The sequence below is a fragment of the Rhinichthys klamathensis genome, unplaced genomic scaffold (genome assembly GCF_029890125.1).
Source record: "Rhinichthys klamathensis goyatoka isolate OS25496 unplaced genomic scaffold, OSU_Roscu_1.1 h1tg000496l_1, whole genome shotgun sequence".
In the NCBI taxonomy this organism is placed as follows: domain Eukaryota; kingdom Metazoa; phylum Chordata; class Actinopteri; order Cypriniformes; family Leuciscidae; genus Rhinichthys; species Rhinichthys klamathensis.
The window spans coordinates 120,001-142,422 of record NW_026606979.1 but is presented as its reverse complement, the minus strand read 5'-3'; the positions used below and the strand labels follow the sequence as shown (position 1 = coordinate 142,422).

At 38.9% G+C, this 22,422-nt stretch overlaps 1 protein-coding gene across 2 annotated transcripts in view; it reads left to right on the top strand.

Moving 5' to 3' along the window:
* Window positions 1-22,422, top strand: part of mid1 (midline 1) — a 57,084-nt gene that overhangs the window by 5,706 nt on the left and 28,956 nt on the right. The window contains exons 1-2 of one of the 2 annotated variants that reach the window (XM_056237681.1): window positions 10,138-10,347; window positions 13,397-14,085. In XM_056237681.1, coding sequence (XP_056093656.1) covers window positions 13,450-14,085 — 636 coding nt within the window. In that variant the 5' untranslated portion in view covers window positions 10,138-10,347; window positions 13,397-13,449. Of the gene's footprint in view, window positions 1-10,137; window positions 10,348-13,396; window positions 14,086-22,422 lie in introns of those variants that run through there. The other variant, XM_056237683.1, reaches the window with a different exon arrangement.

The following is a 22,422-nucleotide window of genomic DNA, read 5'->3' as shown; positions in this document are numbered from 1 at the left end:
TTCTGGTGTCTCTATTGTTCATTGGGTTTATCAGCACTGAGTCCAAGAATATTCTTATTTACAATGTAAAACCAACAGTAATTTTTTTGTTCACCTTTTATCATGTGTCTTGGAGTATCGCAATAATATGGTGTTGTGAGTTCGGCGTCGTGAGTTCGGCGTCGTGAGTTCGGCGTCGTGAGTTCGGCGTCGTGAGTTCGGCGTCGTGAGTTCGGCGTCGTGAGTTCGGCGTCGTGAGTTCGGCGTCGTGAGTTCGGCGTCGTGAGTTCGGCGTCGTGAGTTCGGGGTCGTGATTTTAAATTTAAATTTAAATTACACAAATGTACTTTATGTATTTAATCTCACTTTATTAACCGGTGTCTCTGATGCGACCTGCGATGATCCACTTCACACATGTGTAACGCATTACTTTATAATATAAAAAGTGACTAAGTAATGCAATATTGTAATGCATTACTTTTAATGCAAGTAATTTTCCCCATCATGCGTGGTCATGAGCGAGTGACATCGTGATTCAGATGACTAATGATTACTAAAAATGTCATGCTTAACATGATCCAAATATCACAATATGCTGCAAAGTGTGTAAACATACTAAAACATTACATTACATTTACTAGAGAAGCAAAACTGGGCAAAATCATAAGAATTGTTGTCAAAGATTATATTTTGAATTCAGTTATTTTTATATATTTTTTTGACATCATTAGCATATTTTATTTTATTTTATTGAGATTTTATAATGTAAATGTACAAATAATGTAAAAAAAAAAAAAAATCAGCAACAGCAACTGTTTTCCCCCCATGGCGTCAGGATCACAGTGACTAGAGCTGGCAGCAGTGTGTGTGTGTGTGTGTGTGTGTTTGTGTGTGTGTCTGTGTGTGTGTGTGTGTGTGTGTGTGATGTTGTGCAGTCCGTCAGTGCTAGTCCTCAGGCCACATCTGTGTGTGTGTGTGTGTGTGTGTGTGTGTAGTCCGTCAGACACGAGCTGGTCTGAAGCTGCTGGGAAAAGCACAGAGAGAGAGAGAGTGGGACGAGTGATACTGCAGACGAGTCACGGAACACATTCTATTTATCATTCATATTTAATAACTGTCACTGATGGGAGTTTGACCCATATCTCCAAACCTGTTAAGAACATGCAAATCATATTTAATAATAATAAACATATAAAATAAACATATTTTGCACAGGAATATTTTATTTATATTTATATTTTTGCATTTCTTTTTAGGACAATTAAGCAAATTTTCAACCAAATTCTCATTAGTATAATGTATATAAATATGCAGATATATTATTTTAAATTTTAACATCTGGTAGTAGATGTTTGTACTGCAATAATTTACGCTTTAAATGTAAATTATAATTAAGATTTATATGAATTAAATTCTATTATATATATATATATATATATATATATATATCTCATATCAGTCACAGACAGGAAAAAAGCAATGCGAAGGTCAGTCTAAGGTCATGTGTCCAAACAAATTCTATGATATTTTGTTACAAATCCATCTGTCACTTGGTATTATGGCTAATATAAAACAATATTTGTTCAGTGTATCCGGGGAAAATCTGCTGTTTTTGCATTTCTCTCTTCAGCCTGTCATGTGAATGGGGCTTTTTGTTGGACTGCGTTTCGTGGTTCGTGGTAATATTAATTCAAGATTAATTAATTTGAAGGCATTTTTATATCCGTGTAAAATCTGGGCCTGAAGCAAAACCAATCGACTGGACAGAAGGAGAGAAGGAGGAGGAGAGTCAAGTCAAGACGAGTCTCCTTCATTTATACAGTGCTTTAACAGTATAGAGTTTCACAGCAGCTTTACAGTGATAACAGGAGATTACAGTAGCAGAGAGTGTTTAGGCTTTACAGCAGCTCTAGAATAGAGTTATTGTCCAGATAAAGTTAGTTTTGAGTTATTAACTTTTAGTCTAGCTTTGAACTGACTGAGTGTGTCTGCTTCCCGGACAATGGTAGGAAGACTGTTCCAGAGTTTTGGTGGTAAATAGGAAAAGGATCTCCCGCCAGCAGTCGATTTAGATATTCTAGGTATTATCAACTGGCCGGAATTTTGAGATCGCAATAGACGTGAAGGACTATAATGCGTTAAGAGCTCGCTCAAGTACTGCGGAGCTAAACCATTTAGTGCTTTGTAAGTAATCAACAATATTTTAAAATGTATATTATGTTTAATAGGCAGCCAATGCAGTGTTGACAGAACCGGGCTAATATGGTCATACTTCCTGGTTCTGGTAAGAACTCGAGCGGCTGCGTTTTGGACCAGCTGGAGTTTGTTTATTAAGCGTGCAGGGCAACCACCCAGTAGAGCATTACAATAATCTAGCCTTGATGTCATGAACACATGAACTAACTGTTCCGTATTTGTCATTGAGAGCATATGACGTAATTTAGAAATATATTTAAGATGAAAGAATGCGGTTTTACAGATGCTAGACACGTGACTTTCAAATGAAAGATTGCTATCAAAGAGCACACACACACACACACACACACACACACACACACACACAAACACACACACACACACACACACAGGTTCCTAACCGGCGACGTAGACTTGACAGAGCAGCCATCGTGTGTTAGACAGTATTCTATGTTATTACGTGAGGAAGTTTTTTGTCCAATAATTAAAATCAGTTTTTTCAGAATTAAGTAGTAGGAAATCCAGTTTTTATATCAGCTATGCATTCCGTTAATTTTGTGAATTGGTAAGTTTCGTCAGGGTGTGAGAAATATAAGAAATATAGAGCTGCGTATCCTCAGCATAACAGTGAAAACTAATGCCATGCTTCCTAATGATATCTCCTAAGGGTAGCATGTACAAAGTGTGTGTGTGTGTGTGTGTGTGTGTGTGAGGGTAGCATGTACAGAGAGTGTGTGTGTGTGTGTGTGTGTGTGTGTGTGTGTGTGTGTGTGTGTGTGTGTGTGTGTGTGAGGGTAGCATGTACAGTGTGTGTGTGTGTGTGTGTGTGAGGGTAGCATGTACAGAGTTTGTGTGTGAGGGTAGCATGTACAGAGTGAACAGCAGCGGTCCTAGTACTGAGCCTTGTGGTACGCCATACTGAACTTGTGATCGATAAGACATCTCTTCCATTACTGCTACAAACTGATAACGGTCAGATAAGTATGATTTAAACCATGCTAGTGCGATTCCACTAATGCCAACATAATTTTCGAGTCTATTTAAAAGAATGTTGTGGTGAATAGTATCAAATGCAGCACTAAGATCGAGAGGAGAGGAGAAGAGGGGGAGAGGACAGGAGAGGAGGAGAAGGGAAGAGGAGAGGGGGAGAGGAGAAGGAGAAGAGAAGAGGGGGAGAGAAGAGAAGGAGAGGAGAAGGGAAGAGGAGAGGGGGAGAGGAGAAGAGAGAGGGAGAGAGGAAGAGGAGAGGGGGAGAGGGGGAGAGGAGAAGGGAAGAGGAGAGGGGGAGAAGGAGAGGAGAGGGGGAGAAGGAGAGGAGAAGGGAAGAGGAGAGGGGGAGAGAAGGAGGAGAAGAGGGGGAGAGGAGAAGAGGGAGAGGAGAGGAGAGGGGGAGAGGAGAACGGAAGAGGAGAGGGTGAGAAGGAGAGGAGAAGAGGGAGAGAGGAGAAGGGAAGAGGAGAGGAGAGGGGGAGAGGAGAAGGGAAGAGGAGAAGGGAAGAGGAGAGGGTGAGAAGGAGAGGAGAAGAGGGAGAGGAGAGGGGGAGAGGAGAAGGGAGGAGGAGAGGAGAGGGGGAGAGGAGAAGGGAAGAGGAGAGGGTGAGAAGGAGAGGAGAAGAGGGAGAGAGGAGAGGAGAAGGGAAGAGGAGAGGGGGAGAGGAGAAGGGAAGAGGAGAGGAGAAGGGAAGAGGAGAGGGGGAGAAGGAGAGGAGAAGGGAAGAGGAGAGGGGGAGAGAAGGAGGAGAAGAGGGGGAGAGGAGAAGAGGGAGAGGAGAGGAGAGGGGGAGAGGAGAACGGAAGAGGAGAGGGTGAGAAGGAGAGGAGAAGAGGGAGAGAGGAGAAGGGAAGAGGAGAGGAGAGGGGGAGAGGAGAAGGGAAGAGGAGAAGGGAAGAGGAGAGGGTGAGAAGGAGAGGAGAAGAGGGAGAGGAGAGGGGGAGAGGAGAAGGGAGGAGGAGAGGAGAGGGGGAGAGGAGAAGGGAAGAGGAGAGGGTGAGAAGGAGAGGAGAAGAGGGAGAGAGGAGAGGAGAAGGGAAGAGGAGAGGGGGAGAGGAGAAGGGAAGAGGAGAGGAGAAGGGAAGAGGAGAGGGGGAGAAGGAGAGGAGAGGGGGAGAAGGAGAGGAGAAGAGGGAGAGAGGAGAGGAGAAGGGAAGAGGAGAGGGGGAGAGAAGGAGGAGAAGAGGGGGAGAGGAGAGGAGAAGAGGGAGAGGAGAGGAGAAGGGAAGAGGAGAGGGGGAGAGGAGAAGGGAAAGGAGAGGGGGAGAGGAGAGGAGAAGAGGGAGAGGAGGAGAGGAGAAGGAAAAGGAGGGGGGGGGAGAAGGAGGAGAAGAGGGGGAGAGGAGAGGAGAAGAGGGAGAGGAGGAGAGGAGAAGGAAAAGGAGAGGGGGAGAGAAGGAGGAGAGGAGAGGAGAAGGGAAGAGGAGAGGGGGAGAGGAGAAGGAGAAGAGAAGAGGGGGAGAGGAGAGAAGGAGAGGAGAAGGGAAGAGGAGAGGGGGAGAAGGAGAGGAGAAGAGGGAGAGAGGAGAAGGGAAGAGGAGAGGGGAGAGGAGAAGAAGAGGAGAGGAGAAGGGAAAGGAGAGGGGGAGAGAAGGAGGAGAAGAGGGGGAGAGGAGAGGATAGGAGAGGAGGAGAGGAGACGGGAAGAGGAGAGGGGAGAGGAGAAGGGAAGAGGAGAGGAGAAGGGGAAGGGGAGAAGGAGAGGAGAAGAGGGGGAGAGGAGAGGAGGAAAGGAGAAGGGAAGAGGAGAGGGGGAGAGAAGGAGGAGAAGAGGGGGAGAGGAGAGGAGAAGAGGGAGAGAGGAGAGGAGAAGGGAAGAGGAGAGGGGGAGAGGAGAAGGAGAAGAGAAGAGGAAGGGAAGAGGAGGGGAGAAAAGGGAGAGAGGAGAAGGGAAGAGGATAGGAGGAGAGGAGGAGAAGAGGGGGAGAGGAGAGGAGAAGGGAAGAGGGGAGAGGAGAAGGAGAGGAGAGGGAGAGAGGGAGAGAAGGAAAGAGGAGAGGGGGAGAGGAGGAGGGGAGGAGAGGAGAGGGGAAGAGGAGGAGAGGGTGGAGGAGAAGGAGGAGAGGAGAAGAGATGGAGAGAAGAGGGGGAGAACAGGAGAAAGAGAGGGGAGAGGAGAAGGAGAGGAGGAAGGAGAGGAGAGGGGAAGGAGAGAAGGAGAGGGGGAGGAGAGAGGGGGAGGAGAGAAGGAGAGAGGGGAGGAGAGGAGATGGGGAGAAGAGGAGAAAGAGAGGAGAGGAGGAGAGGAACAGGAGAGGAGAAGAGAGGGAGAGGAGAGGATGAGAACAGGAGAAAGAGAGGAGAAGGAGAGGAGAAGAGAGGGAGAGGAGAGGGGGAGAACAGGAGAAAGAGAGGGGAGGGGAGGGGAGGAGAGAAGGAGAGGAGGAAGGGAAGGAGAGGAGAGGAGAGGGGGAGGAGAGAAGGAGTGGGGGAGGAGAGAAGGAGAGGGGGAGGAGAGAAGGAGAGGGGGAGGAGAGGAGATGGGGAGAAGAGGAGAAAGAGAGGAGAGAAGGAGAGGAGCAGGAGAGGATGATGAGAGGGGAGGAGAGTAGAGATGAAGGAGAGGAGAGTAGAGATGCAGGAGAGGAGAGATAAAGGAGAGGAGAGGAGAGATGGAGGAGAGGAGAGATGAAGGAGAGGAGAGATGAAGGAGAGGAGAGGAGAGGAGAGTAGAGATGAAGTAGAGGAGAGGAGAGAGGAGGAGAGAGGAGGAGCAGAGGAGAGGAGAGTAGAGATAGAGGAGAGGAGAGATGAAGGAGAGGAGAGATGAAGGACTGGAGAGATGAAGGAGAGGAGAGGAGAGATGAAGGAGAGGAGAGATGAAGGACTGGAGAGATGAAGGAGAGGAGAGGAGAGATGAAGGAGAGGAGAGATGAAGGACTGGAGAGATGAAGGAGAGGAGAGGAGAGATGAAGGAGAGGAGAGATGAAGGACTGGAGAGATGAAGGAGAGGGGAGGAGAGATGAAGGAGAGGAGAGGAGAGATGAAGGAGAGGAGAGGAGAGATGAAGGAGAGAGGAAGAGCAGAGGAGAGGAGAGTAGAGATGAAGGAGAGGAGCAGGAGAGGATGAGGAGAGGGGGGTAGAGGAGAGATGAAGGAGAGGAGAGATGAAGGAGAGGAGAGGAGGAGCAGAGGAGAGGAGAGTAGAGATGAAGGAGAGGAGAGGAGAGATGAAGGAGAGGAGAGGAGAGATGAAGGAAAGGAGAGGAGAGATGAGATGAAGGAGAGGAGAGGAGAGATGAAGGAAAGGAGAGGAGAGATGAAGGAAATGAGAGGAGAGATGAAGGAAAGGAGAGGAGAGATCAGATGAAGGAGAGGAGAGATGAAGGAAAGGAGAGATGAAGGAGAGGAGAGATGAAGGAGAGGAGAGATGAAGGACTGGAGAGATGAAGGAGAGGAGAGGAGAGATGAAGGAGAGGAGATATAAAGGACTGGAGAGATGAAGGAGAGGAGAGGAGAGATGAAGGAGAGGAGAGGAGGAGAGGAGAGGATGAGAGGAGAGTAGAGATGAAGGAGAGGGGAGGAGGAGAGGAAGGAGAGGGGAGGAGGAGAGGAGAGTAGAGAGGGAGGAGAGGAGGAGAGGAGAGGAGGAGAGGAGAGTAGAGATGAAGGAGAGGAGAGGAGGAGAGGAGAGGAGAGGAAGGAGAGGGGAGGAGGAGAGGAGAGGAGGAGAGGAGAGGAAGAGAGGAGAGATGAAGGACTGGAGAGATGAAGGAGAGGAGAGGAGAGATGAAGGAGAGGGGAGGAGGAGAGGAAGGAGAGGAGAGGAGAAGAGGAAGGAGAGGGGTGGAGGAGAGGAGAGGAGAGGAAGGAGAGGGGAGGAGAGGAGAGGAGAGGAAGGAGAGGGGAGGAGGAGAGGAGAGGAGAGGAGGAGAGGAGAGGAGAGATGAAGGACTGGAGAGATGAAGGAGAGGAGAGGAGAGATGAAGGAGAGGGGAGGAGGAGAGGAAGGAGAGGAGAGGAGGAGAGGAGAGGATGAGAGGAGAGTAGAGATGAAGGAGAGGGGAGGAGGAGAGGAAGGAGAGGGGAGGAGGAGAGGAGAGTAGAGAGGGAGGAGAGGAGGAGAGGAGAGGAGGAGAGGAGAGTAGAGATGAAGGAGAGGAGAGGAGAGGAAGGAGAGGGGAGGAGGAGAGGAGAGGAGGAGAGGAGAGGAGGAGAGGAGAGATGAAGGACTGGAGAGATGAAGGAGAGGAGAGATGAAGGAGAGGGGAGGAGGAGAGGAAGGAGAGGAGAGGACGAGAGGAAGGAGAGGGGTGGAGGAGAGGAAGGAGAGGAGAGGAGGAGAGGATTGTAGAGATGAAGGAGAGGAGAGGAGGAGAGAGGAAGGAGAGGGGTGGAGGAGAGGAAGGAGAGGAGAGGAGGAGAGGATTGTAGAGATGAAGGAGAGGGGAGGAGGGGAGGAAGGAGGAGAGGAGAGATGAAGGACTGGAGAGATGAAGGAGAGGAGAGATGAAGGAGAGGGGAGGAGGAGAGGAGAGGAGAGGAGAGATGAAGGACTGGAGAGATGAAGGAGAGGAGAGGAGAGATGAAGGAGAGGGGAGGAGGAGAGGAGAGGAGAGATGAAGGACTGGAGAGATGAAGGAGAGGAGAGGAGAGATGAAGGAGAGGGGAGGAGGAGAGGAAGGAGAGGAGAGGAGGAGAGAAAGGAGAGGGGTGGAGGAGAGGAAGGAGAGGAGAGGAGGAGAGGATTGTAGAGATGAAGGAGAGGAGAGGAGGAGAGAGGAAGGAGAGGGGTGGAGGAGAGGAAGGAGAGGAGAGGAGGAGAGGATTGTAGAGATGAAGGAGAGGGGAGGAGGGGAGGAAGGAGAGGAGAGGAGGAGAGGAGAGTAGAGATGAAGGAGAGGGGAGGAGGAGAGGAAGGAGAGGAGAGGAGGAGAGGAAGGAGAGGAGAGGAGGAGAGGAAGGAGAGGAGAGGAGGAGAGGAGAGTAGAGATGAAGGAGAGGAGAGGAGAGGAGAGGAAGGAGAGGGGAGGAGGAGAGGAAGGAGAGGAAGGAGAGGAGAGGAGGAGAGGAGAGGAGAGATGAAGGAGAGTAGAGATGAAGGAGAGGGGAGGAGAGGAAGGAGAGGAGAGGAAGGAGAGGAGAGGAGGAGAGGAAGGAGAGGAGAGGAGGAGAGGAGAGATGAAGGAGAGTAGAGATGGAGGAGAGGAAGGAGAGGGGAGGAGGAGAGGAGAGGAGGAGAGAGATGAAGGAGAGGAGAGGAGAGGAGAGATGAAGGAGTGGAGAGGGGGAGATGCAGACTTTAACATAAATCTTTACTGTCAGTCAGATGTGTTTTATTCCCTCTCAGATCCAGCATTGTGTCCTCAGAAGAGAAGCTGATGGAGAGATAGACAGACACTGACTCTCTCCGAACTCTTTCCACTCTTTCTCTAGGCGGAGTCGCTTTTCCTGGAATTATCAGGCAGCTTTTCCTGTTGTGCTGACTTTACTTACTCTTACTCTCTCTCTCTCCCTCGGAGTCTCTGTGTGTTTATTAGTGATGTACGATTCACCAAAGAATCATTTTTTTGAGTCGAGTCCGCTCATGAACCAGTTCACAATACCGCACTCAAAATGACTCAGTTAACGAATCGTTTTGAATCATTACGAACGGTTCTTCAGTCAATACCTCTTTCGGACTCACGGTGATTCATAGTGTATTTTTGTTTTGTTTTTTGATAAACATTACAGTAAACACTGAGGTCATTACATCTATACATGTTAGTGCTGGCCATAGTTAATTCTGGGAATTTACAATTTTAACAATATTTTACTATCTATACACATGCCTTTTAAATATATAGGTAATTTTTGGCCAATATTAAGATCATTAATACTTTCACATAGCCTCATTATTTCACATAAAATGTATTGTCTTTTAAAATATAATTTTCACAATATTTGGTTATGCAACTTACAGTTAACTAGTTTTTGATAATTCATATTTTGATAATCATGCAAGGATTTGATTGATAATTTGCTGTATAATCGTCACATAGCAGAAATATTAGGAATTATAATGTGCTGAAATATTTACAACTTGAACATGCAAAATCTGAAAGATGCAAATTAATTTTGTGAGATGGTTTATAAATAATTCTTGTATTTTCTGTATTCATAATTTTGTTTACTGTTTACTGTTTAATAAAATATTTTGCATTCATTTGTGTCACAAAATAAGGATTTATTTATGTTGATATTGACCAAAACTCTTCCTTTTTCCATTTCAAACTGTTTGAAGGCGGCAGTGTTGAGGCCTGAAGTGCTTTTATGTTTGTTTGTTTGTTTGTTTGTTTGTTTGTTTGTTTTTGCTGAATATTTGCTGCAATAACCTGAACTGACATCAATGTAATTACAATAAACAAAAAATACATAAGCTTTATGGTTAAAAAAACATGAAAAAAATTCAAACTAAATATAAAAATAAAGTCTAAATCAGAATATTGACAAAGACTATATCCATGACACTAAAATAACTCTGATATGCTTTCTTTTTTTTGATTGAATACAAAATCTGAATACAACAAAATGGCATAAACAGTCAAAATACAGAGGAAGAAAATGGCAGAACCAGATTGAATCCATGATAAAATAAACATAAAATACCTAAAATTAAATAATTACAATAGAATATAATTAAAATAAAGTTAATTAAATTCATAATAAAAACTTCACCAGATTATATAATTCAAATAAATTACAAAGTTGTACTGCATTTTGATTTTTCATTTTAATGAGGGCATCTGCGAATTCATTACTCAATTCATTATTCAATTTAATTTAATTCTGAATATAATAAACATTTTAAAAATGTACATTTGTGTTTAAAATATTTAGCCAGTAATCCGATATGCTTACATATTTATTGGAATGTTTTAGAAATACCGCGCCGTGATGTCAAGGGTTACGTGATGACGTAGAAGCATCACAGAATCTCTGGTTCACTGAATCGATGTGTTCGAAAGAACCGATTCGCGAAAATGGGTCGGACTTCCCTCTGTAGTGTGTGTGTGTGTGAGTGAGTGAGTTCAGCGTCTCGCACTGGCAGTGACTTTGGATTAAGCGTGTTATGTGGGAATGAACCATCTGGAATTCTTGCTCTTCCACAAGAGCTTTTCTCCGAACAAAACAAGCTTTCTGAAATCTGAACAGAAGTTCTGGAAATGGCTGTGAAGCGCGAAGAGACGCGAAATCCATCGGTGGGTGAAACACTCCTGCGTTACTGTAGAGAGAGAGAGTGTGTGTGTGTGTGTGACAGCAGACTGTAGTGTATGATACTCTGTATATGATTCTGTCTCCGTGTAATATTCCGCGGGCATCTTTAGTCTGAATGTAAAGCATCGCGTGGCACTCAGAGGGTTTGGGAAACTGTTACTTTACTGAGTTTAAAGTTATTCCTGTGAAAATGGGCCATATTGTTCTGCTAAACTGCGATTGTCAAGTCAACGAATGATTAGAGTAATAGAAGATTGGATAACACTTTAATTTACAATGGCATTGTTACACACTAGTTACTGTAGTAGCTAATAATAACTATTAATTATGAATAATTACATGCAACAAACCCTATTGTATGTACATGATGTAGTTAATATTACTCAGTACTTCAGTGTGTAATACAGTGTAACAAAACCACCTTAAAATAAAGTGTAACCGAAGATTGTTTTTGGTCTGTTGCTCTGAAGGGATTTTAACAGTTAAACATTAATTCCTCCTGATGCTTCGATTTAATACTGTTTAATCCTCACATCTTACTCATGGACATAATAACAAACTAATCTTATGATTAATTATCTTTTAGGGCATCGTTTAGAGTAGAAATGGGGTACACAGCTGCTGTTTGGTCTTTACATAATTCACATGCATTTGTATTATTTATTATATTGTATTATTGAGGGTTCTTGGCTTGGGTTATTATTCTAAAATGTGAAATATTAAACCAGGGGCATTTTTGTGCATAATTTGGATTAAAGGAGGGTTGATAATGATAATACAGTATGTGTATTCCATATAAACTAATGCATGATTTATTTGAACTTCTTTACTGTGGTTTAGATTCGTCACAGAATAAACGAAGGTCATTGTTTACTGCAGGCAACTGTTTCTGTGCACATTTGTACAGATATTGTATTAACTTCAAACAATCGGCCCTTTGTTTGGCGATGGCTTTGGAACAGTAATTACTGGATCTTCACAGGTCACTGTGGAGTAACGAGCTTCATAATGAGTGTGTGATGGGAATGCGTGTGATTGAGTGTGATGGACATCAGTGCATCTGCTCCCAAACAAAGAGTCGAGGTTCTGCTCGGCTGAGCCGTCAAGCTCTCTGACGTGATCATATTATAATATTACACAGTCATAAACGCAATGCTAACCGGCCCCGTGCTTTAATGACATATGCAAATATTCCCTGTGTTTGCATTTGTTGCTGTTTAATAGTTTAGGAAGTATCAACGAATTTCAGATGTTTCTCCCAAAACTCCCTGTGGGAAATAAAACCACATTAAATGAGTCAATAGTTGTCAGTCACTGGTTCTGTCTATTTTTAAGTGGTCCAAAAATTGTAATGTTGATTGCTTCGAAGTTGGATTTTGGTTGGTTGTAAAATCTCAATTTTACACTATAATTCATCTGTGGAAATTTTAGGTTGCTCCAACCAGAGATAATCAACTCAAAAAGAGTTAGGGTGCCCCTATTATGCAGTTTTAAAGGTTCCTAACAAAAGATTTACTGCATCTAAGGTCGAAAAATCAGCTCTTTTCTCTCAGTGTCTGAAACGCTTCGATTAAAGATTCAGTCTCTCTAAGCCCCGCCTCTCTGAGAGCTGCTCTGCTGTGATTGGTCAGAGAGCAAACGCTCATTATCATATCTGAATCTCAGCTCTTGATCACAGTGATACGAACAGTGACGATGGCGTGGGTTTCACCGTCTCAATCTCAGAAAACAGCGTCTCCTTGACACGAACAACACGAGCCGAACTCTCCCAGTCTCAGATACACTAGTGTTTGAGGGCGGGGCTAAGAGACGCTGTTCAGCCAATCAACACCTCAGACTGCCATTATGCTAATTTCAGTAGGAAGTGAGACTGAATTACTGACGACTCGTTTCAATTCAGAATCGCTTTTGACCTTTGAAACTTGTACATTCACAAACAGCTTTATCACACACTACATGAAAGGGAATATCCTAAAAAGCATAATAGGGGGACTTTCCCAAACTGCACTTTCCCAATCTTGATCATTACATTTGGACTTAAGTTTTATAAGGAACAAGTATGTGCAAAATGTTTGCCTTGACAAGCACCTCGGATCATCCTGAGATATTGAGGATTCCCGAAACGTCCGTATAACTAAAATTTGTCCGGTGGTTTTGCAATACTAATAAAGTTAAGTACTCAAAAATAATTAAGCAATCTTTATTGGACTACATGAGATGGATTGAACGCATCCAGTAAGAGTATTAGATTTAAAATGAATGTGGATTCTCATTTAATGAGAAATGCTTGAGCTTGAGTTCATCTTGAGATCTCTTCTGAAACACTGGAGGATTTTCCTGTGGGATCTTTTCTCCGGAGGAACATTGGAGTAGCCGGATAAAGAGCTCTCACTTGAGCTTTTTCTTTCCTAAAGCCTGTGATTATCAAATATAAATGAGTCATGAAAGCTTTGAGTGGTTTGTGAGGCGAAATACACTGCCGCTCAAAAAGTGGAGGTCGGCAAGATTTTCTAAAAGAAGTCTCACCAAAGCCAAAGCCAAGGCAGTATTTAATTGATTGATCAAAAATACAGTAAAACAGTGGAATATTATTAGAATTTAAAACAGCTGTTTTCTATGTGAATATATAGTAAAGTGTAATTTATTCCTTTTAAGTCTTTACTGTAACTTTTGATCCGTTTTAGTGTTTGAATGAATGTGTACCACTGGTCCGATGACTGTTTTGAATGTTAAACCAAAAATAAAGCAATATTTCATCGGTTCACAGACGGCTAAACGGCTCTTTTCATTCTAATATGATGATATGAGGCTCAAGAAACATTTATGATTATTATCAATATTCATTTTTTTTTTCAGGATTCTTTGATGAATAGAAAGTTCAGCATTTATTTGAAATATAATCTTTTGTATCATTATAAATGTCTTTACTGTCATTTTTCACCGGTTTAAGTGCTTGAATGGATGTGTACCACTGGTCCGATGACTGTTTTGAGTGTTGAAGCAAAAGTAAAGCCATCTTTGATTCCTCCACAGACGGCTAAACGGCTTCCCTGGGTTTCGCTGGCGTCCCGATCGCTTTATTGAAGATGGACACACTGGAGTCGGAGTTGACTTGCCCAATCTGTCTGGAGCTGTTCGAGGATCCTCTTCTTCTGCCCTGCGCCCACAGCCTGTGCTTTAACTGTGCTCACCGGATCCTGGTGTCCCACCGAAGCTCATCCGACGAGTCCAAACCCGTCTCCGCTTTCCAGTGTCCCACCTGCCGATATGCCATCGCCCTCGACCCGCAGGGCCTAGACGGGCTCAAGCGCAACGTGACTCTGCAGAACATCATCGAGCGCTTCCAGAAGGCCTCGCTGAGCGGCCCGAACTCCCCGAGCGAGACCCGGCGCACGAGCATGAGTTCCCCGGTCCAGTGCCAGTTCTGCGAGACCGACCCGCCCCAGGAGGCGCTGAAGACCTGCGTGACCTGTGAGGTCTCGTACTGCCAGGAGTGCCTGCGGGCCACGCACCCTAACAAGAAGCCGTTCACGGGTCACCGGCTGACGGAGCCGGTACCGGACGCTCGGGTCCGAGGACTGGCCTGTGCCGAACACGCGGAGGAGAAGGTCAACATGTACTGTGTGACGGATGAGCAGCTGATCTGCTCTCTGTGTAAACTGGTCGGGCATCACCGAGAGCACCAGGTGGCGGCGCTGGGGGAGCGCTTCGACAAGCTGAAGGTGAGCCACACTGGGGAAATGCAGTAAAAATCTAAAATAAAACAAAAAATCCAGGTTTTATGTGATTGTTTTAGAGGTGTTTTGTGATTATATATCAATATGACTATAAAATATTTATAATAATACAATTCGACAAGCTGAAGGTGAGCCACACTGGGGAAATGCAGTAAAAATCTAAAATAAAACAAAAAATCCAGGTTTTATGTGATTGTTTTAGAGGTGTTTTTGTGATTATATATCAATATGACTACAAAATATTAATAATAATACACTTCGACAAGCTGAAGGTGAGCCACACTGGGGAAATGCAGTAAAAATCTAAAATAAAACAAAAAATCCAGGTTTTATGCTATTGTTTTAGAGGTGTTTTGTGTTTATATATTAATATGACTATAAAATATTAATAATAATACACTTCGACAAGCTGAAGGTGAGCCACACTGGGGAAATGCAGTAAAAATCTAAAATAAAACTAAAATTCCAGGTTTTATGCCATTGTTTTAGAGGTGTTTTGTGTTTATATATTAATATGACTATAAAATATTAATAATAATACACTTCGACAAGCTGAAGGTGAGCCACACTGGGGAAATGCAGTAAAAATCTAAAATAAAACAAAAAATCCAGGTTTTATGCAATTGTTTTAGAGGTGTTTTGTGTTTATAAATTAATATGACTATAAAGTATTAATAATAATACACTTCGACAAGCTGAAGGTGAGCCACACTGGGGAAATGCAGTAAAAATCTAAAATAAAACAAAAAATCCAGGTTTTATGCAATTGTTTTAGAGGTGTTTTGTGTTTATATATTAATATGACTATAAAATATTAATAATAATACACTTCGACAAGCTGAAGGTGAGCCACACTGGGGAAATGCAGTAAAAATCTAAAATAAAACAAAAAATACGGGTTTTATGCGATTGTTTTAGAGGTGTTTTGTGTTTATATATTAATATGACTATAAAATATTAATAATAATACACTTCGACAAGCTGAAGGTGAGCCACACTGGGGAAATGCAGTAAAAATCTAAAATAAAACAAAAAATCCAGGTTTTATGCAATTGTTTTAGAGGTGTTTTGTGATTATATATCAATATGACTATAAAATATTAATAATAATATGATTCGACAAGCTGAAGGTGAGCCACACTGGGGAAATGCAGTAAAAATCTAAAATAAAACAAAAAATCCAGGTTTTATGCAGTTGTTTTAGAGGTGTTTTGTGTTTATATATTAATATGACTATAAAATATTAATAATAATACACTTCGACAAGCTGAAGGTGAGCCACACTGGGGAAATGCAGTAAAAATCTAAAATAAAACAAAAAATCCGGGTTTTATGTGATTGTTTTAGAGGTGTTTTTGTGATTATATATCAATATGACTATAAAATATTAATAATAATACGATTCAACAAGCTGAAGGTGAGCCACACTGGGGAAATGCAGTAAAAATCTAAAATAAAACAAAAAATCCAGGTTTTATGCAATTGTTTTAGAGGTGTTTTGTGTTTATATATTAATATGACTATAAAATATTAATAATAATACACTTCGACAAGCTGAAGGTGAGCCACACTGGGGAAATGCAGTAAAAATCTAAAATAAAACAAAAAATCCAGGTTTTATGCAATTGTTTTAGAGGTGTTTTGTGTTTATATATTAATATGACAATAAAGTATTAATAATAATACACTTCGACAAGCTGAAGGTGAGCCACACTGGGGAAATGCAGTAAAAATCTAAAATAAAACAAAAAATCCAGGTTTTATGCAATTGTTTTAGAGGTGTTTTGTGTTTATATATTAATATGACTATAAAATATTAATAATAATACACTTCGACAAGCTGAAGGTGAGCCACACTGGGGAAATGCAGTAAAAATCAAAAATAAAACAAAAAATCCAGGTTTTATGCAATTGTTTTAGAGGTGTTTTGTGTTTATATATTAATATGACTATAAAATATTAATAATAATACACTTCGACAAGCTGAAGGTGAGCCACACTGGGGAAATGCAGTAAAAATCTAAAATAAAACAAAAAATCCGGGTTTTATGCGATTGTTTTAGAGGTGTTTTGTGTTTATATATTAATATGACTATAAAATATTAATAATAATACACTTCGACAAGCTGAAGGTGAGCCACACTGGGGAAATGCAGTAAAAATCTAAAATAAAACAAAAAATCCAGGTTTTATGCGATTGTTTTAGAGGTGTTTTGTGATTATATATCAATATGACTATAAAATATTAATAATAATATGATTCGACAAGCTGAAGGTGAGCCACACTGGGGAAATGCAGTAAAAATCTAAAATAAAACAAAAAATCCAGGTTTTATGCAATTGTTTTAGAGGTGTTTTGTGTTTATATATTAATATGACTATAAAATATTAATAATAATACACTTCGACAAGCTGAAGGTGAGCCACACTGGGGAAATGCAGTAAAAATCTAAAATAAAACAAAAAATCCGGGTTTTATGTGATTGTTTTAGAGGTGTTTTTGTGATTATATATCAATATGACTATAAAATATTAATAATAATACGATTCAACAAGCTGAAGGTGAGCCACACTGGGGAAATGCAGTAAAAATCTAAAATAAAACAAAAAATCCAGGTTTTATGCAATTGTTTTAGAGGTGTTTTGTGTTTATATATTAATATGACTATAAAATATTAATAATAATACACTTCGACAAGCTGAAGGTGAGCCACACTGGGGAAATGCAGTAAAAATCTAAAATAAAACAAAAAATCCAGGTTTTATGCAATTGTTTTAGAGGTGTTTTGTGTTTATATATTAATATGACAATAAAGTATTAATAATAATACACTTCGACAAGCTGAAGGTGAGCCACACTGGGGAAATGCAGTAAAAATCTAAAATAAAACAAAAAATCCAGGTTTTATGCAATTGTTTTAGAGGTGTTTTGTGTTTATATATTAATATGACTATAAAATATTAATAATAATACACTTCGACAAGCTGAAGGTGAGCCACACTGGGGAAATGCAGTAAAAATCTAAAATAAAACAAAAAATCCAGGTTTTATGCCATTGTTTTAGAGGTGTTTTGTGTTTATGTATTAATATGACTATAAAATATTAATAATAATACACTTCAACAAGCTGAAGGTGAGCCACACTGGGGAAATGCAGTAAAAATCTAAAATAAAACAAAAAATCCAGGTTTTATGCCATTGTTTTAGAGGTGTTTTGTGTTTATGTATTAATATGACTATAAAATATTAATAATAATACACTTCGACAAGCTGAAGGTGAGCCACACTGGGGAAATGCAGTAAAAATCTAAAAAATAAAACAAAAAATCCAGGTTTTATGCAATTGTTTTAGAGGTGTTTTGTGTTTATATATTAATATGACTATAAAATATTAATAATAATACACTTCGACAAGCTGAAGGTGAGCCACACTGGGGAAATGCAGTAAAAATCTAAAATAAAACAAAAAATCCGGGTTTTATGCGATTGTTTTAGAGGTGTTTTGTGTTTATATATTAATATGACTATAAAATATTAATAATAATACACTTCGACAAGCTGAAGGTGAGCCACACTGGGGAAATGCAGTAAAAATCTAAAATAAAACAAAAAATCCAGGTTTTATGCGATTGTTTTAGAGGTGTTTTGTGATTATATATCAATATGACTATAAAATATTAATAATAATATGATTCGACAAGCTGAAGGTGAGCCACACTGGGGAAATGCAGTAAAAATCTAAAATAAAACAAAAAATCCAGGTTTTATGCAATTGTTTTAGAGGTGTTTTGTGTTTATATATTAATATGACTATAAAATATTAATAATAACACACTTCGACAAGCTGAAGGTGAGCCACACTGGGGAAATGCAGTAAAAATCTAAAATAAAACAAAAAATCCAGGTTTTATGCCATTGTTTTAGAGGTGTTTTGTGTTTATATATTAATATGACTATAAAATATTAATAATAATACACTTCGACAAGCTGAAGGTGAGCCACACTGGGGAAATGCAGTAAAAATCTAAAATAAAACAAAAAATCCGGGTTTTATGTGATTGTTTTAGAGGTGTTTTGTGATTTTTATATCAATATGACTATAAAATATTAATAATAATACACTTCGACAAGCTGAAGGTGAGCCACACTGGGGAAATGCAGTAAAAATCTAAAATAAAACAAAAAATCCAGGTTTTATGCCATTGTTTTAGAGGTGTTTTGTGTTTATGTATTAATATGACTATAAAATATTAATAATAATACACTTCGACAAGCTGAAGGTGAGCCACACTGGGGAAATGCAGTAAAAATCTAAAATAAAACAAAAAATCCGGGTTTTATGCGATTGTTTTAGAGGTGTTTTGTGTTTATATATTAATATGACTATAAAATATTAATAATAATACACTTCGACAAGCTGAAGGTGAGCCACACTGGGGAAATGCAGTAAAAATCTAAAATAAAACAAAAAATCCGGGTTTTATGTGATTGTTTTAGAGGTGTTTTGTGATTTTTATATCAATATGACTATAAAATATTAATAATAATATGATTCGACAAGCTGAAGGTGAGCCACACTGGGGAAATGCAGTAAAATCTAAAATAAAACAAAAAATCCAGGTTTTATGCGATTGTTTTAGAGGTGTTTTGTGATTATATATCAATATGACTATAAAATATTAATAATAATACACTTCGACAAGCTGAAGGTGAGCCACACTGGGGAAATGCAGTAAAAATCTAAAATAAAACAAAAAATCCAGGTTTTATGCAATTGTTTTAGAGGTGTTTTGTGTTTATATATTAATATGACTATAAAATATTAATAATAATACACTTCGACAAGCTGAAGGTGAGCCACACTGGGGAAATGCAGTAAAAATCTAAAATAAAACAAAAAATCCAGGTTTTATGCAATTGTTTTAGAGGTGTTTTGTGTTTATATATTAATATGACTATAAAATATTAATAATAATACACTTCGACAAGCTGAAGGTGAGCCACACTGGGGAAATGCAGTAAAAATCTAAAATAAAACAAAAAATCCGGGTTTTATGCGATTGTTTTAGAGGTGTTTTGTGTTTATATATTAATATGACTATAAAATATTAATAATAATACACTTCGACAAGCTGAAGGTGAGCCACACTGGGGAAATGCAGTAAAAATCTAAAATAAAACAAAAAATCCAGGTTTTATGCGATTGTTTTAGAGGTGTTTTGTGATTATATATCAATATGACTATAAAATATTAATAATAATATGATTCGACAAGCTGAAGGTGAGCCACACTGGGGAAATGCAGTAAAAATCTAAAATAAAACAAAAAATCCAGGTTTTATGCAATTGTTTTAGAGGTGTTTTGTGTTTATATATTAATATGACTATAAAATATTAATAATAATACACTTCGACAAGCTGAAGGTGAGCCACACTGGGGAAATGCAGTAAAAATCTAAAATAAAACAAAAAATCCGGGTTTTATGTGATTGTTTTAGAGGTGTTTTTGTGATTATATATCAATATGACTATAAAATATTAATAATAATACGATTCAACAAGCTGAAGGTGAGCCACACTGGGGAAATGCAGTAAAAATCTAAAATAAAACAAAAAATCCAGGTTTTATGCAATTGTTTTAGAGGTGTTTTGTGTTTATATATTAATATGACTATAAAATATTAATAATAATACACTTCGACAAGCTGAAGGTGAGCCACACTGGGGAAATGCAGTAAAAATCTAAAATAAAACAAAAAATCCAGGTTTTATGCAATTGTTTTAGAGGTGTTTTGTGTTTATATATTAATATGACAATAAAGTATTAATAATAATACACTTCGACAAGCTGAAGGTGAGCCACACTGGGGAAATGCAGTAAAAATCTAAAATAAAACAAAAAATCCAGGTTTTATGCAATTGTTTTAGAGGTGTTTTGTGTTTATATATTAATATGACTATAAAATATTAATAATAATACACTTCGACAAGCTGAAGGTGAGCCACACTGGGGAAATGCAGTAAAAATCTAAAATAAAACAAAAAATCCAGGTTTTATGCCATTGTTTTAGAGGTGTTTTGTGTTTATGTATTAATATGACTATAAAATATTAATAATAATACACTTCAACAAGCTGAAGGTGAGCCACACTGGGGAAATGCAGTAAAAATCTAAAATAAAACAAAAAATCCAGGTTTTATGCCATTGTTTTAGAGGTGTTTTGTGTTTATGTATTAATATGACTATAAAATATTAATAATAATACACTTCGACAAGCTGAAGGTGAGCCACACTGGGGAAATGCAGTAAAAATCTAAAAAATAAAACAAAAAATCCAGGTTTTATGCAATTGTTTTAGAGGTGTTTTGTGTTTATATATTAATATGACTATAAAATATTAATAATAATACACTTCGACAAGCTGAAGGTGAGCCACACTGGGGAAATGCAGTAAAAATCTAAAATAAAACAAAAAATCCGGGTTTTATGCGATTGTTTTAGAGGTGTTTTGTGTTTATATATTAATATGACTATAAAATATTAATAATAATACACTTCGACAAGCTGAAGGTGAGCCACACTGGGGAAATGCAGTAAAAATCTAAAATAAAACAAAAAATCCAGGTTTTATGCGATTGTTTTAGAGGTGTTTTGTGATTATATATCAATATGACTATAAAATATTAATAATAATATGATTCGACAAGCTGAAGGTGAGCCACACTGGGGAAATGCAGTAAAAATCTAAAATAAAACAAAAAATCCAGGTTTTATGCAATTGTTTTAGAGGTGTTTTGTGTTTATATATTAATATGACTATAAAATATTAATAATAACACACTTCGACAAGCTGAAGGTGAGCCACACTGGGGAAATGCAGTAAAAATCTAAAATAAAACAAAAAATCCAGGTTTTATGCCATTGTTTTAGAGGTGTTTTGTGTTTATATATTAATATGACTATAAAATATTAATAATAATACACTTCGACAAGCTGAAGGTGAGCCACACTGGGGAAATGCAGTAAAAATCTAAAATAAAACAAAAAATCCGGGTTTTATGTGATTGTTTTAGAGGTGTTTTGTGATTTTTATATCAATATGACTATAAAATATTAATAATAATACACTTCGACAAGCTGAAGGTGAGCCACACTGGGGAAATGCAGTAAAAATCTAAAATAAAACAAAAAATCCAGGTTTTATGCCATTGTTTTAGAGGTGTTTTGTGTTTATGTATTAATATGACTATAAAATATTAATAATAATACACTTCGACAAGCTGAAGGTGAGCCACACTGGGGAAATGCAGTAAAAATCTAAAATAAAACAAAAAATCCGGGTTTTATGCGATTGTTTTAGAGGTGTTTTGTGTTTATATATTAATATGACTATAAAATATTAATAATAATACACTTCGACAAGCTGAAGGTGAGCCACACTGGGGAAATGCAGTAAAAATCTAAAATAAAACAAAAAATCCGGGTTTTATGTGATTGTTTTAGAGGTGTTTTGTGATTTTTATATCAATATGACTATAAAATATTAATAATAATATGATTCGACAAGCTGAAGGTGAGCCACACTGGGGAAATGCAGTAAAATCTAAAATAAAACAAAAAATCCAGGTTTTATGCGATTGTTTTAGAGGTGTTTTGTGATTATATATCAATATGACTATAAAATATTAATAATAATACACTTCGACAAGCTGAAGGTGAGCCACACTGGGGAAATGCAGTAAAAATCTAAAATAAAACAAAAAATCCAGGTTTTATGCGATTGTTTTAGAGGTGTTTTGTGTTTATATATTAATATGACTATAAAATATTAATAATAATACACTTCGACAAGCTGAAGGTGAGCCACACTGGGGAAATGCAGTAAAAATCTAATATAAAACAAAAAATCCGGGTTTTATGTGATTGTTTTAGAGGTGTTTTGTGATTTTTATATCAATATGACTATAAAATATTAATAATAATATGATTCGACAAGCTGAAGGTGAGCCACACTGGGGAAATGCAGTAAAAATCTAAAATAAAACAAAAAATCCAGGTTTTATGCGATTGTTTTAGAGGTGTTTTGTGTTTATATATTAATATGACTATAAAATATTAATAATAATACACTTCGACAAGCTGAAGGTGAGCCACACTGGGGAAATGCAGTAAAAATCTAAAATAAAACAAAAAATCCAGGTTTTATGCGATTGTTTTAGAGGTGTTTTGTGATTATATATCAATATGACTATAAAATATTAATAATAATATGATTCGACAAGCTGAAGGTGAGCCACACTGGGGAAATGCAGTAAAAATC